The following is a 15,305-nucleotide window of genomic DNA, read 5'->3' on the forward strand; positions in this document are numbered from 1 at the left end:
GCGTGGTTAGATTGTATTGTAATATGTGTTTCCGGTCATTCTTGAAACAGTTTTCTCGTGTTTGGTCTTCTAGCCGAGGATAATTAATGTAACAGGAGCTTTATATTGCTAGGATTTGATTACGGCATTCAAATTTCTGAAGACAAGTCATGCACTAAGCATGAAATTTGACTTTATGACATACCTACAAATGTTAATCTTATTTGATCGCTATACACTCATAAAGAGGAACAACAGGCTTATTTACTTACCCTCTAAGATGTAGAACACCTTATTTCTATCCTCAAACTGTCAGAGATTCATCCTATTTGTGCCTGCCAGGTAAATTCTTTGATAATAACTATGACTGGTGATCACCGCCAAAATTAAAACATGGCATTCGGCAATGCGAACATGACATTCGGCAATGCCAACATGGCATTCGGAAATGCCAACATGACATTTGGCAATGCCAACATGACATTCGGTAATGCGAACATGACATTCGGCAATGCGAACATGAGCCATATGAACACACGGTGATTATGTACAGCAGATATGCGTAACATGAGTAATGCGAACACAAAGTTCTTTGTGTCAGCTGTAATGGAGAAAGAACGATAAGATGCTACTTCATGTCCTGATTAAGAATAAAAATAAGTTGACGATAAAAATTGGAAACTTGGCTTCAAACACTATTGTAATACTTATTTTTCAGCTTTTCTGGTTGTTTTAGTGTCATTTAATTGCTCTAATTTTGTTGAATTTGACATTTTTGAAAATTTATTTGGCTATGGACATCCGCAATGCCTGCCCACCCGGATGAATATATTAATACAAATAGTTATAATTGGAAACTCGGAATCATTTTTATGAAATGGTAAGTTTGTATTTGTTAAATTAGCATTTGAAAATAATACAATTGATTAATACCATATTTATGTAATGTTTCATCTTTTACAGTGTTTTGTTCGGACTAAAATTTTACGTTTCTATTGAACAGGAAGATACTAGAAAGATAGTCGTTAATCATTTACAACAGTCTATGCGGAAAATTGAGCACATCTTAGAAAACAATTCTGAAGAGCTCCCGGACTACGATTGCTTATCGTTTAGAGTTGATTATCTTCGACATGTTTTAAATTATTGTTCTGATACAATAAGTATACCTGCTCAAGTTCATCAGTACTTAAGCATGGTTTTTGAAATACTGAAATCATTTGAAGATGGTGACAATGGTGAATATGTTGCACCAACTGTGAAAACTGGTGGGCGTGGACGCCCAGCATACTATATCACAAAGGATCAACTTCATTTTTTGATCTCATCAGGGTTCAATGTACCACAGATTGCGTCATTACTAAATGTTGGAAAACGAACTATAGAAAGAAGGCTTCACGAGTTCAACATTTCTTTGAACACTACATTTTCCTTAATAAGTAATGATGATTTAGACGCTGTTGTTAGAGATATTCTCAATGAATTTCCAAATGTGGGTAGCATACGACTTCAAGGTTTCCTAAGAGCAAGAGGATATAACATACAACATCAGCGTGTTAGAGTAGCACTGCGAAGAGTAGATCCTGAAGGTGTTTTATTACGAGCTATCGAATTGAATGTCATTAAAAGGAAACCGTATAATGTGAAGTCTCCTTTATCACTGTGGCACATCGATGGTTATCACAAACTGATCAGGTAAGAAATTAGTTATTAACACTCATACATTTAAGTATGTGATATTTTTAATGGTTTCTTTTAGGTGGAGATTTGTGATTCATGGAGGCATTGATGGATTTTCGAGAAAAATCGTTTACCTGGAATGCCATACAAATAATTATGCAAACACAGTTTTGAATGCGTTTCTTTCTGCTGTCCTTCATCATGGACTTCCTTCGCGCGTTAGATCTGATAAAGGAGGAGAGAATGTAGCTGTTCGCAATATTTACTGGAACATACTGAACGAGGAAGTGGAAGGGGGAGTATGATCACTGGAAAGAGTGTGCACAACCAGAGAATAGAACGTCTTTGGAGAGATCTCTTTTCTGGCTGTGTCCATATGTATTATAATTTGTTTTATAGCCTAGAAAAGTCTGGTATACTAAATCCTGATGATGACATCGATTTGTTTTGCTTACACTATGTATATTTGCCAAGAATAGCGCAGTCTCTCAAAACCTTTACTGAAGGATCGAATTTTCATCCGATAAGTACAGAAAGTAATCTTACTCCAAATCAGCTATGGATAAGTGGTCTTCTTCAAATAGCTAACAGTAGTAACAGAATTGCTCGAGATCTTTGGCAAACAGATGTACGTATTTTGTGATTATGATAAGCTGAATATTATGTTAGTACAATATTCTCAGTTTCACACATAACGAGCCAATTTTCGATTTAGGTTAGCATACCCCCTTTAGGCATATGTTGCGCGTTTGACAATTTTTCTTGCACTAAGGGTGGGGAATTTGATCATTAAAAACGGAATGAGGCACGCCGGGAAGGATGTTACAGATATGTTAAATGGTGCATAAGTAACTATATATTTAGTGTTAACCACAGTAAACTTGCGTTTAACCTAGATCCGAAGCTGATTCCAGTTTGTTCACTCCTATGGAATAGAAAGCTTTACGTTTTTGTTGTATAGGAATTTTATGGAGTCGACTGGAATGGCCCAATCTCAAGTGACTCAAATAATGTCATACTTGATGTTCCTCAAACAATGAACCCGTTATCTGATGTGGAGTTCAGTACTTTGACGAATGTGGTTGATCCTCTTCATTCGAGTAGTACTCTTGGAACAGATGTCTTTATGCAGTGCAAGCAGTATGTTCATGACAGAACAGATCTTTTGCCAACTGATGTCAAACATTGCATGATGTTAACGGTCTCTATAACAAAACTATGAAGGGAAATACGCTATGCAACACAATTTGTTGTCGAGAAAAGTGTACTTTTTGTCGTTTTCCCCCATTTTTTTAAATACATATTTACGCTCTGCTCATTCTGCACTGTGACACAGAATGAAAACAAACTTCCTTTAGATATCATGATGTTAAATGCGTGATGCAGAGTTTTTTGGAGAAGCAAAGAGTAATCTACGAACCAAAAATTATATAATGTGTCATTTTTGTTAAATTTTTATGAAAAAAGGTTTAAGACCGGACACTTCAGGAATAAAAGTGCTTTCAATCGCCACTGAAGAAGAGGAAAAGATATGGTTTGAGACTGATACAATATTCACATACAGCTTATTTGTAAATTCTTGGCAGTGTAGTTTTAAAACTATATTTGCTTTTTCACAGAATAATCTAATAACTGTTATTACGTTGGACGGATATGCAATTTTTGCCTTTTGTTAACATTACATGGAAGACATGAAACTTTTAATGAAATCGTATCACTTGAGCAAAAAATCAAAAATTTCAACCGTGAGAAAAAAAAGCAACGACGGTACCTAATATATAACTGGAACAATTAAAACCTTAGCAAAATTCTAACAAACAAAATGGTCAATTTGAACTACCTTGAACCAGCAAATGAGCACGATCCATGGCGCAAACTTGCAAACATGATATTATTAAACTTTTCATAATCTTCATATATAATCGTAAGTTTTAAATGATTGAAGCAGCTGTCGGAGTCAACCATAGTGAGATCTTCCTTGCCAAAGAGCACTTTTATTTTTGTTTTCAAACCAAGTGGGGGGTACACTAAGGTTGGATGTGCAAAACTTAAGAAGAAGATTAAGAACAGAGATTAAGAACACGAATCGCATCGACAAAATATCTGTAACAAATTCAACTAAAACATACAAATGAATGTAGTATGAAAGTAAAATACCTTTTCAGCATTTAAATCCATCAAATGGTTGCCCCAAAGTCCACACAAATACAAGGAAAAACAAACGCAAATATCAATGTATTGAAGAAATTGTGTTGTTTCTCATTTGTTGACCAGAAAATAGTCGTATGTCACTCGTATGTACTCGTATGTTACTCGTATGTACTTGTATGTTACTCGTATGTACTCGTATGTCACTCGTATGTTACTCGTATGTACTCGTATGTACTCGTATGTACTCGTGTGGTGTTTTAGTCACGATCTAGTTTAGACATGCCATAAGAGACAAGTTGTCAAAATTGCTTCAATGGATTTTCTTTCAAATTGTTCTTAAACAGGATGAGATAGAAGTGAACTTGTTCTTTGACCATGAATAGATACTTTAAACACAAATCTCACAGCTCGAGGACCTTATCGTGGGAGCGCGACTTCGTCAAACAAGAAGTGATAGTTCCGCCAAGCAGATGCTCGTCGACCAGCCACTTGAGCGCTAAAACTTTATTACAAAAAGACACGTGACAGACAATCCGCTTACCAGAGCTCGGCATAACTAAATAAATAGAATTGTTCTTCAAGGTTATCTTGAACCTCGATCATCCATCCAAATTGCCGAACTTTTTGGTTGTAACATCATGGATGCATCTACATTGGCTGAAAATCTAACTTGGTCTCAATCAGCGCTTACGATTCGGGAATTTCTTGATGAGTTCGGTATTCCGAATGTGGTTCGCTTGCGGAATAGCCAAGATGATTATGGCCATAGCAGTTCCTCTAAAGAGGTACTCTTGCTAAATAAGCGCTTTACGAAACAATATTTCACCAGCAAGGACTCAAACGGTAAATCGATTTTAATTCCTCAAGATTGTCAAAAGATGTTACTTCTTCGTCCATTACCAGAGCAGTGTCAGTATGACGAACTGTTGGTAGAGCAGTTACCATACGTGTCTCCGCAAGTGAAATATCTTCGAGTTTTAAATACTGGAGCTGAAGGATCCGTTTCCCGGTGTTTTAAGCCAGAATCCATCGTTGAAATCGAATTCGTGGATGCCGGAAAATCGTTGGTAAAATTCAAGGACATCGATAAACCGTTATTGTTTGGCTCATGCTTGGCTTTTCAACCTCTGTTGGATTTCAGAGAATATCTCATTGAAGATGCCGTAAGAAAATTTGGCTTGCCTTTAGCGGTACGTAAGACGTTCAATAGTTTGTCAGCAGTTGGGGTAGGGGAGTAAGAAACTGTTGATGTTTGTTTCGTTTTGATGAATAAACAAAAAATAAGATGTTTTTGTATGGATAAGTTCTCTCGGCTAATATTTATGCGGTCAAGCTTTTCATTGCTCTCTTGCAGACATTGTCGGGACGTAATGCCAGGCCTTCGTAAATACTGTTTACAATAATCTATGATATTGCTTATAGCATAGTTCGCTTTCAAAATATTCAAGATGCTTCACAAACAAAGGAACGCTTTTCGGAGTGCAAATGTGACGCCTTGAAGGTGATGATTTACATGAAAGTCGCAGCAAAATGTTCAGTTATTCAAACGTGTTGTTCTAAACGAGAATTTTCACCTAAAAGTTCGAACATAGAGCTTCCAAAGCTTTGACAAATTTATTTTCAAGTTATTTTTGTAGACAGTTAATTACGGTGGCCCGTATGTGCAATACACGAATAAATATATGAGCGCACTAACTAAAGTTGAAATGCATAAATAAATTTTTCAGTACAAAATTCAAAATATATTCTCGCATAAAGAAGTTTAAATGCACGAGAAAATTGGAAAATACACAACTAAATATTTCACAATATACCAACTCCTTTTATATAAACATTAACATAAATACTTTATGCACAAATATATTGTTCTCAATACATAACAAAATGTCGCATCTGTGAACATCAACGATCATAAGGGAACACTTTACGAATAGTCCTGTTACTGCCATTTATCAATAAAACGATTGCAAAACGAAGAAACTACTTAGATTAATTACAGTTACAGCGTATAATGCAGCGTTTTCGAGCGCATTTTATTTTGGAGAATGAATAGTCAGAGTCGCGCTGAAAATCTATCTTGCGAAGAGATTATAGAGCGTTACTTTAAACAAGGCTTTGATTACCAAAAGATACTTTGTTTTTTGTCTCAATACCATGGCATCAGAATTTCTTTGAGAACCTTAAATACAAAACTTCGCTATCTTGGGCTTAAACGAAAGAACATTGACTATAACTTAGACAGGGGCGGATCTAGAGTATGTCAAATCCGTCGCGCGACTGATGTTTGAAATTCAAAAATTACGAATTCATATTAATTAAAAATTCATTAATTATTCTTACTTTATTATCGCATTTACTTCGTGATAAAAATCCAGCTTTATTTATTATTGAAAACTAATGACTAATCCAATGAATATCTCGTTGGTAACCAGATCAGTTGAATTTTAATTGACCTGGAATAACCGACTGATAAGCGGGGTGGCTTGACTGGTTCAACTGATAAAGGAGTCTATGAACGCCAAAAACGCTTATTTCATTGGTCAATAGCCAGATCAGTGGACGATCTGGAATAATCTCGACCGATAAGCGGGTGGCCGGACCTATAAGGGAGTCCACTTGCTATCGTGTAATTGGTTCGTTTAAATTTTTGTCTTACTGTGATTGGTTTGACCGATTTCGACTGATAGCCAACTGAACTAACATAGTCAAGCTAACTAAATTAAATAAAGATATGATCTTCGCACTTTGCTGGACAATTTAAGCAATCGTCTCAGGACCTGAAAAAATCAGGTGACTCAACAGGATTCGAACCCATGACCTCTGCGGTGCCGGTGCAGTGCTCTGACCAACTGAGCTATGAAGTCACACAGTGGTGAGCAGGTCAATATTGTTGGGCTGATGTTTTCTCGTGAAAGGAATGTCGTATGAATATTATATGCAGTGCGGTGTTTGAAATTAAATGAAGATATGATCTTCGCACTTTGCTGGACAATTTAAGCAATCGTCTCAGGACCTGAAAAAATCAGGTGACTCAACGGGATTCGAACCCATGACCTCTCCAGCCCAACAATATTGACCTGCTCACCACTGTGTGACTTCATAGCTCCGTTGGTCAGAGCACTGCACCGGCACCGCAGAGGTCATGGGTTCGAATCCCGTTGAGTCACCTGATTTTTTCAGGTCCTGAGACGATTGCTTAAATTGTCCGGCAAAGTGCGAAGATCATATCTTCATTTAATTTCAAACACCGCACTGCATATAATATTCATAGTCAAGCTAACTGTCTGAATTGAATGTTTGATCGTTTCATAGTAATTTTCTAAAGCATGATAGAAACTAAACTACAATCAGATGGAATTTGTGGAAATCTTTTACAAATTCATATATTGACATGAATGCTGCTGTCCAAACTGGGAATTTTTTCAAGAGGGTGAAAAATTTATGGATGAATTGTAAATGCTTGGCAAAGACGATCTCGCGAGCGACATTTCAGTCATTGATGTTCAAATCAAGCCAACATTGTTTAGAGTTTTATCAGCAGAAATTTACATCCAAAATCGTAAGTAAAGGACAACTGAAGTGTATGCATGAATGTAATATATCAAAGTCAATTTATGCGAGTGTGTGATGCGATTTATGTTAATATGGCGTATGGTAAGCAGATTGATGCTTCTAAAATTGTTGTTGCCGAAGGACTTCTAGCTATGATTTCTTTAGTGCTTGGGGAATCGTGGCCGTTATATGGCAGCGAAATCCTACATTCCTGCAAATATATTTCAATGGACAAAAAATCTGTAGCCATAAGGCGCCATACTATTATTTACTTTATCATAAATGTTTGGGCTTTTCAGTTTATGATCATTGATAATTCAATCATTGGACAGTTATACTACATATTGTTTAAGATTTGAGAAAACTAACATTGATTACATGAGAAGCTGTTTACTATAACCTGTGATTTTGAGTCTTCTGATCCATGAAGCTTTTCATTTTGACAATTTGACTGGAATGGTATTAAGGTTATTTCAGATTTACATTTAAACGAGCTTTGATCATATGAAAAGATATTTATCATAACCAGTAAGCATGACACATGAACCAATTTTAACATTCATGTAATTATATAATTAATGACATGTTGGTTACATTCTGTTTGTATTTGATAATACAATGCTACTAGTGATTGCTATATAGCACACCTTGCAGAAGATAATAGTCTAGTGAAATGCCTAATAAACATTTATGGCATTAAGCTGTCTTTAACTGCAAATTTTCACTCTGATAATTTTTGCTTAATCTTTGGTAGAAAAAAATTTTGAGTTTTTTCTCAAAAAGTGAATTTGCTGGCAATGATGTGGAGATGGGTAAAGGGTTACAATAAACTTGCATGGTTTGAAGTCTGAACTTTTTTTTCTATATCTATGAACTGTCACTTGTAGTACCAAATTTCTAACTTAACTCATTACATAGAGGTTTGAATGGGGGTCTCTAGGGGGGTCTATGCCTGACAACTTGGTAGAAATTTTTAAAGACTATATCTGTTTTTGAATACCATTATTGTAAAATAAATTTTACCTTCCTAGACATGCTAATGAGCCATATATTTGGCTAATAATGAGCCTAAATATTTGGCAAAACATTCAAGTATTGTTGACTTCATTTTTTTTTTGAAAAAAACGTAAGCAAAATGTGTTGTTTTTACGCAAAAACGATGCCCATAAAATACATTTTGCATTGCTCTAAAACGCTGAAAATAGCATTTTCAAGGCTCTGAAATTCAAAATTTCTCCGGGGAGAATGCCTCAGACCCCCCCAGTTGCAGAGTGCCTTCGACGTTTTATGACTGATGTTTGAAAAATCCTAGATCCGCCCCTGAACTTAGATAATGTTAAAACTCGTATTCAGCAAGAGCTTGACGATCCTGGCTGTTCTGGCGGTTATCGCGCGGTTTGGCATACACTGCAAATTGAAGGTATGCAGGTTCCACGAGATGTCGTTAGAGTTATCCTAAAGGAACTTGATCCTCAAGGTGTACAACAAAGAAAGTCCAAAACTCTTCGTCGTCGAATTTATCACACCCCATGCCCAAACTATACATGGCACGTGGATGGATATGATAAATTAAAACCTTATGGTTTTCCAGTTCGTGGGTGCATTGATGGCTACAGCCGCAAGGTCCTGTGGTTTAAGGTCTGCAGAACTAACAATGATCCTGCAGTAATTGGACACTTTTTTTTAAATGCTGTGAAGGAGTTTGGAGGTTGTCCCACTGTACTTAGAACCGACAATGGAACTGAAAATACAATTTTGGCTGCCATTCAATCTTATTTTCAATGTGATGGGGATGATGAATTTGCTGGTGAGAAATCACACAGGTATGGCACTTCACCCTCTAATCAGCGTATTGAATGCTGGTGGTCCTACTTGCGCAAGAATCGTTCCAGTTGGTGGATGAATTTTTTTAAAGACCTTGTTGAAATTGGTCAACTTTGCCTATCAAATCAATTGCAGAAAAAGTGTCTGTGGTTCTGCTTCAGTGAACTTGTTCAGTCAGATTTTACATCAGTCCAACTACACTGGAACACACATTACATACGGAAGTCTAGGTTTGAAACTGTTGCTGGACGACCAGATGAAATGTTCTTTTTGCCAGAATGCACAGGTGTTCAAAATCATATTAAGTGTATTTCTGATGAAAAATTTCATGATATGTCAGAATATTGTAATTGATATATAGAGGAAAGCCTTTATCAGGAATACTTTGCAGAGATTGCACAACAACTCAGCTTTGCCAAACCAACCAAATTTCCATGCACATTCCTTCCACAAGTTGTCAAGTTCCACTTGGGATTTTGCTGAATTTAACTAAGAGTAAAATAAAGAAAGTGTTCAATGTGTTTGATAAACATTTAACTTTGATGGAATGAAATAGCTGATTAAAAATGTCCTAATTCTTTGTCGACACATAATTACACACCTCCTTTAGAGATGTTCGAATGTTGCTATTTGGAACTTCATCAACAATGGGAAATGCCTCATCAAACCCACCCTGAATATATTGACATACACCAGGGCCAAAGATTTGTGGTAACTCTCCTCCCTGTACAATCATAGTTGCCAACATCTTTCCAACCACAGCAAATGCACCACTTTGCAATGCCTTGAAATTAGCTCTTATAACATGGCCTTCTGGTGTATCTAAATCAAAAAATCTTGCTATCTAGTTAAGTTAATCATAAGTTGAATAATACAAAATATGCATAAAATTGCAAACAATGATGCATAAAATTTATGTTTAAATTTTGGCTATGGTAACAAAGCAGTTATGTACAACATACACACTGACAATTATATATGCCTGATGAATAAAAATTGTAAGCAATTCTTATGACGCACTTAACAAGGTGCCACTTTCTTTAGATATTGCACCAAGGAGCAGATGAAAAAACTCACGACGAGGACCACCATTATCGATAGCATCCTCTTGCTTCTCAAATGAAATGAAAGTGACACACAGGAAACTATACTTCTCCAGGAATTTTTTCCTTTCAAAATAAGGTTTTGCTGTATCCCACATGTTTAACCGGCTTACTACCACACTACGAGGTTCCCCATGAACAACTGCAGCTGAATGCTCCTTTATCAACCTAATAGCATGTTCATAGTCCAGGCCAACAGATTGATCATTCAGTGACACTATATCCTCATTACTTCCAAGTTGTTGGATGCTTTCATTTATAGCTTTTTGGACAGCCATGTTCTCATCTAAACCAACAGGCCTACAATAGAAATTTGGTTGAAACAAAAGTGAATTACTGAAAACATTACAAACTCAAACTAACATAAAAGGACAAGTACTCACAAGAAATCAGCAACTTCAAACAGTGGAACGGAATGATTACATTCAGCTTTGTTCAGATTAATCGATGGTTGATCAACATTTTCACTAGATTTGCCAATTACATTATTTGATGATGGTACATTGTTGCAGTCAATCCAGTCATCATCAGAATCACAGCCCATAGCTCTCTCTATCGCACGAATCTCATTTTCTTCATCACTTAACCAATTTGTAATAGGTAGCATACTGGTCTCTTTCTTTTAAGTTGCTGGACAAAGATACAGAGTAATTCGGCTATAGCTTTTAGCAAGGCCTTTCTTGTATTTTCTCAAAGTGAACTCTTCACAGCTGCCAGGTATCTTTTTAGCTATTTTTCCATCAGGAAAAACCAATACGTAACCCCAGTCTCGGCTGAAGCTTCTGTCATAGTCTTCCCACTTCTTCACTGATCTTTACCTTACTTCGTCATAGCTCATGTCTTTGGTCAACTTCACAGGAAAAGATTTGCCACGTTGTACTTTCGCCTCACCATACTCGTATTCCATTAAACCAACGTTGATAATGACCTCATCTTTTGACTTGCGTGTCCCTTCTGCCTGTCGATTTCTTTTATTAGGTTTAAAATGGGACTGCCTCTCAATCTCTTTTTGTTTTTTAAAATCGGCGAACGTGGCTGCTATTTATGGCGTCCCACTCGTGAATTGATTATTAGTACTGGAAGTAGAAGCTGAGCGATCTATCTCGGCGTCGGCACCACTTGTTTCACTTTTTTTTCGCCCACATGACGGGCAGTAGACAAAGCTGTCTTCTAATTTATGCCCACAAAAGCAACAATACATTTTGCGTGATTTTGTGGCGTCTGAAAGGAGTTAGCATGCAAGTTTGTCGGAAATGAGAATATCACTCAATGGAGAATACCCAGTGAACTCTACAGCAACTGAAAGGCTAACTCATTATAAAAAACCTAGACTTGTTTGATGCCAAATGGAAGCTGATTTGCCGCTTCGCGTGTATCTCGCGTGGACTGTTTTATTTGCGTGACGGATTGTTTTGCAAAAACTGCTAACTTGGGAATAGAATGCTAGCCTAAATGCTTTATTTTTTTCAAAACCGTTAGCAAAATTTTGTTATTAATGTGTTAAGATGCATTGTGGACGTTCCAAGACATGTTTTGTATACGTAACGCTGTATTATATAAAACATAAAAGGGAGAACACACTTCGAAATATGAATTTCTCATTTGTCGTCGAAAGACCAAAAATTTAAGATAAAACTGATAACAGGTAGTCTGTATCTTTGAATGCTGTGCAGAATACACACAATCCACTTAATATAACATGTTTCATAACAATTTTATTGCTTTCAAAGTTAGACTTGCTTTGTAAGAATTTCACATGCTCTTTTTGTAATGTGTGAAAGTGATGATTTGAAATTTTGAATTGTGGGTGATTGTTGGTTCTTGTCATTTACTTCTCCCACTTCTTAAGAACTGGTGGAAGATTTGACATGCATTCATATTTGTGTATTGAGCATTTTATCAGCAAGTTCATGCTTATAAATAAATAGCCAAGTGCACACTATGACAAGTATTGCTAATATAACCTGCTCTACATAAATGTCAAAAAGCAACCCTCATCCTCAGTGGTTTGAAACAGGTTTTTAAAATGATTATAAAGCAAGCAAAGCTATATCATATATCAAAATTTTATAGTATATCATATTGATTGTAAAATTAGTTCTTCCTTGTAATACAGATGATGATAAATGTATATGTAATATATTAAATTTTAGGATGTGTGTTTAAAATGTTTGGTCATATTTGTGAAAATATATGATTTTATAATATTAGACTAATAATCTTTTTCATACTTGTATTACATTACAATTTTTACTTAAGTGTTTCAAAAGTTATGAATATGGAGTGTCAATTGTGTTTTTGTCTTTTTTTAAGTGAGTATTGACTCTTCAATGGTGCAATTAATGATAACAAAATAATATGGCATAACAGTTTTTTTTTAAAACTAACTCAAAATATTTTTTTGCTAACTTTTTGAAATATTTTGCAAAGTGTTTTTCTTTTTGTTTATGCTCTGAACTTTCAAAAAGGACTGGGGCGAGCTAATTTTGCTCAAAAACACTTAAATTACCGAAAAACAGCGTTTTTTCAATAACAGCTTCATTTTCAAAAATTCAAACAATATTTTAAGGATAGACAAGTGTATTTTACATCCTTTTCATGAAAAAAAAACGAGGGGTGTCAGTTTTGTATTCAAGTTATAAGGCATGTTTTCACGTGCCAAAACAAAGTTCGCTTTTCATCCTTCTAAAAAGAAGCTTAAACATGTACAAATGTCGTTCAAACTTGTTTTATATTAAAGTCCAAACATTGTTTAAGATTTTTAGACATTAAGCTGGCTCGAAGACCACTGTTTTTTGCAAAAAATCCGGCAATTTCGAAGTGATGTATTTCGCCTCCGTACCCTCAATGGCGGCGCTCATGCAGGCTTCAAAGATGGCGTCCAAGTTAGCCTTCCAGTTGTTATCATTGAGCTCTATAAGACCTGGAGGGGCAAAGGGGCCTGGACCCCGTGGTCAAAAACATGGCGGTAATGGCGGATTGGTTAGCACTATTTTCCACCCAGCAAACCGCCCTTTACTTTGAAATATAATATTTTAAACAATATAATATTTTACACAATCTAATATTTTACACAATATAATATTTTATATAATATTTTACACAATCGTCGAAAAACGACATATTTTCCAGCCTGGATTATAAGTTTATAACTTAAGGTGGTTGCATGAAAATTTATACTGCAACATTTATCTGTAAATATTTAAATATGTTGATATTAAAAACTGTATTATAAAAATATAAAATTACTCGCCATCTCAAAACGACCTAGCACCAGTGCATGCATGGTTTCCTTTTAGCTTTTGGTTCTTTCCCATTAGCCGCCATCTTTAATTTATTGACGATTGTGTGAAGTAAAGGGCGGTTTGCTGGGTGGAAAATAGTGCTAACCTGGCGGATTTTGGTTGTCAAAACTTCCACTTTGAGAAAAATTTTTAACATTCGCTCCCTCCTGAATCCAGATCTTTATTCCTGCTTGTATTAATGACAACCAGCGAAAACAACCACGATACCGTAAGCATAAAATATTGAAAATAATGCTTCAGGTTTTTGTAAAATAGACACACACATTTAAATGAGGTAAATCTACTGTAAAATAACATATATTTTGCCAAGTAATGCTTTAGCTATATTAGAAATAAATATCAAACGGCATTCTTTACACTGTCAATGTGTCTTTAAGCTTTAATGCATAATCCCATGCGCATTGCTTGTGTTTTTGACTGTTTGTTAACAGCTTGGTGCAACTGTCTTTCTTAAATAGATGAGTAAATCTTAGTTAAAATGTCCAAAAAGGAGTTAGAAAAAGTTAGCTTACCCCTACGACTTAAGTCGACTGGAAATATATTATAAGTAGGTATGTAATTTTTTTGAGTTTTTTGGTAGGATTGATACTGGGTGTCTTATAAGGTATTATGATATTCTGATAAATCTACTGAGAAATTATGAAGAAAATATCTTGAACTAGAAGAGCAAACGAACGAAATTCAGAAATACTATAATCATGTTGCTGGTTCTGTTTTGAGTGAAGATACTAGAATTTGGATTGTCATTGACAACCATGGATCTACTACCGAACAGAACTACATTAATTTCCCATTGAAAATACTATTTCTTAAATGAAAGTGCATTGGTTTCTCTGACACAACACTTTTCTTATTGCTGCATGAAGGCAAATCTGTTTAAATAATTAAAATGTAAGTGAAGATATTTAGCATGTTGTATAATTATTATTGTACAGCCATTATTTATAATATTATGGCCTTGTGTAATGTATGTCAAGAAGAACTTATTAATTCTCCAAAATGCTAACCTTCTTGTACTACTTTTCTCTTGTGTCCTTACAAATTACTATTACCTATACTACATTATGCCTTTGAATTTTTCTTTTCATTTTTTGGTAAAAACATCAGTGAATGACTAAAAATCAAGTTTATCTAAAATAGTATTTTGTACAAAGAAACTATACATAATTAGAAAAGTCTCATGTTGAAGACAGATGTCGCTTATTTTACTAGATTGCTACTCTTATTTTTTCAAATGATATCGTAATTCTTCAAAAGACATAAAAAGTTCTTTGCCATCAATTTTTGCTTCTTCCACATTCAACTTCATTGCAACCAATGCATCTTATGTGAATTTTTAATCACCTGGAATTGAAAAACATATGGATTTTGTCAGATGATGCAGTAGTATATTTAATGTTTCATGCATGTCATCATAAGCTTTTCTCAAGCAAATATTTCAAGGTAGGAGCATAATTTGGCACATTATTGAACAAAGTAGTTTTTATTTTGGTTTTGATGTACTAACCTGTTTACTAGAACAAACAATTCATTTACAGAAACACCAGATGGCATTTATAAAACTTTTAGCATAAAGCAAACCTTTACACATCATCATTATGATTGTCCATAATCTATCAAATTGTCCAGGATAGCTGTTTAAGAAAGGTATTTTTTATTGTACGACATGTACCAAAGAGTTCATTAATTAATCCTGCACTGCATTTGATTT

At 35.2% G+C, this 15,305-nt stretch overlaps 2 protein-coding genes and 1 long non-coding RNA gene across 3 annotated transcripts in view; 2 read left to right on the top strand and 1 right to left on the bottom strand.

Annotated features, from left to right (window-relative positions):
• The window catches only part of LOC124450784 (transmembrane protein 68-like), a 29,497-nt gene that overhangs the window by 5,697 nt on the left and 8,495 nt on the right, over positions 1-15,305 (top strand). The window lies entirely within an intron of this gene.
• On the top strand, positions 4,149-10,313 carry LOC124450786. The gene is made up of 2 exons (XM_047001435.1): positions 4,149-5,000; positions 10,231-10,313. The coding sequence occupies exons 1-2, from the start codon at positions 4,449-4,451 to the stop codon at positions 10,285-10,287; spliced, it is 609 nt and encodes a 202-aa protein (XP_046857391.1). The 5' UTR covers positions 4,149-4,448; the 3' UTR covers positions 10,288-10,313.
• Positions 9,612-10,321, bottom strand: LOC124450787. Its single transcript, XR_006950202.1, has 3 exons — positions 10,207-10,321; positions 9,788-10,008; positions 9,612-9,675 (listed from the first exon to the last, which is right to left on the bottom strand). It is a non-coding gene; the product is annotated as an uncharacterized LOC124450787 (long non-coding RNA).

The sequence above is a fragment of the Xenia sp. Carnegie-2017 genome, unplaced genomic scaffold (genome assembly GCF_021976095.1).
Source record: "Xenia sp. Carnegie-2017 unplaced genomic scaffold, XeniaSp_v1 HiC_scaffold_24, whole genome shotgun sequence".
Lineage (NCBI taxonomy): Eukaryota > Metazoa > Cnidaria > Anthozoa > Malacalcyonacea > Xeniidae > Xenia > Xenia sp. Carnegie-2017.

Excerpts from the sequence above, each read along its gene's own strand:
- LOC124450786 (XM_047001435.1), top strand. The coding sequence starts at position 4,449 with ATGGATGCATCTACATTGGCTGAAAATCTAACTTGGTCTCAATCAGCG. Across the intron at positions 5,001-10,230 it reads AATTTGGCTTGCCTTTAGCG|ATATTGCACCAAGGAGCAGA; the intron begins GTACGTAAGACG and ends CACTTTCTTTAG.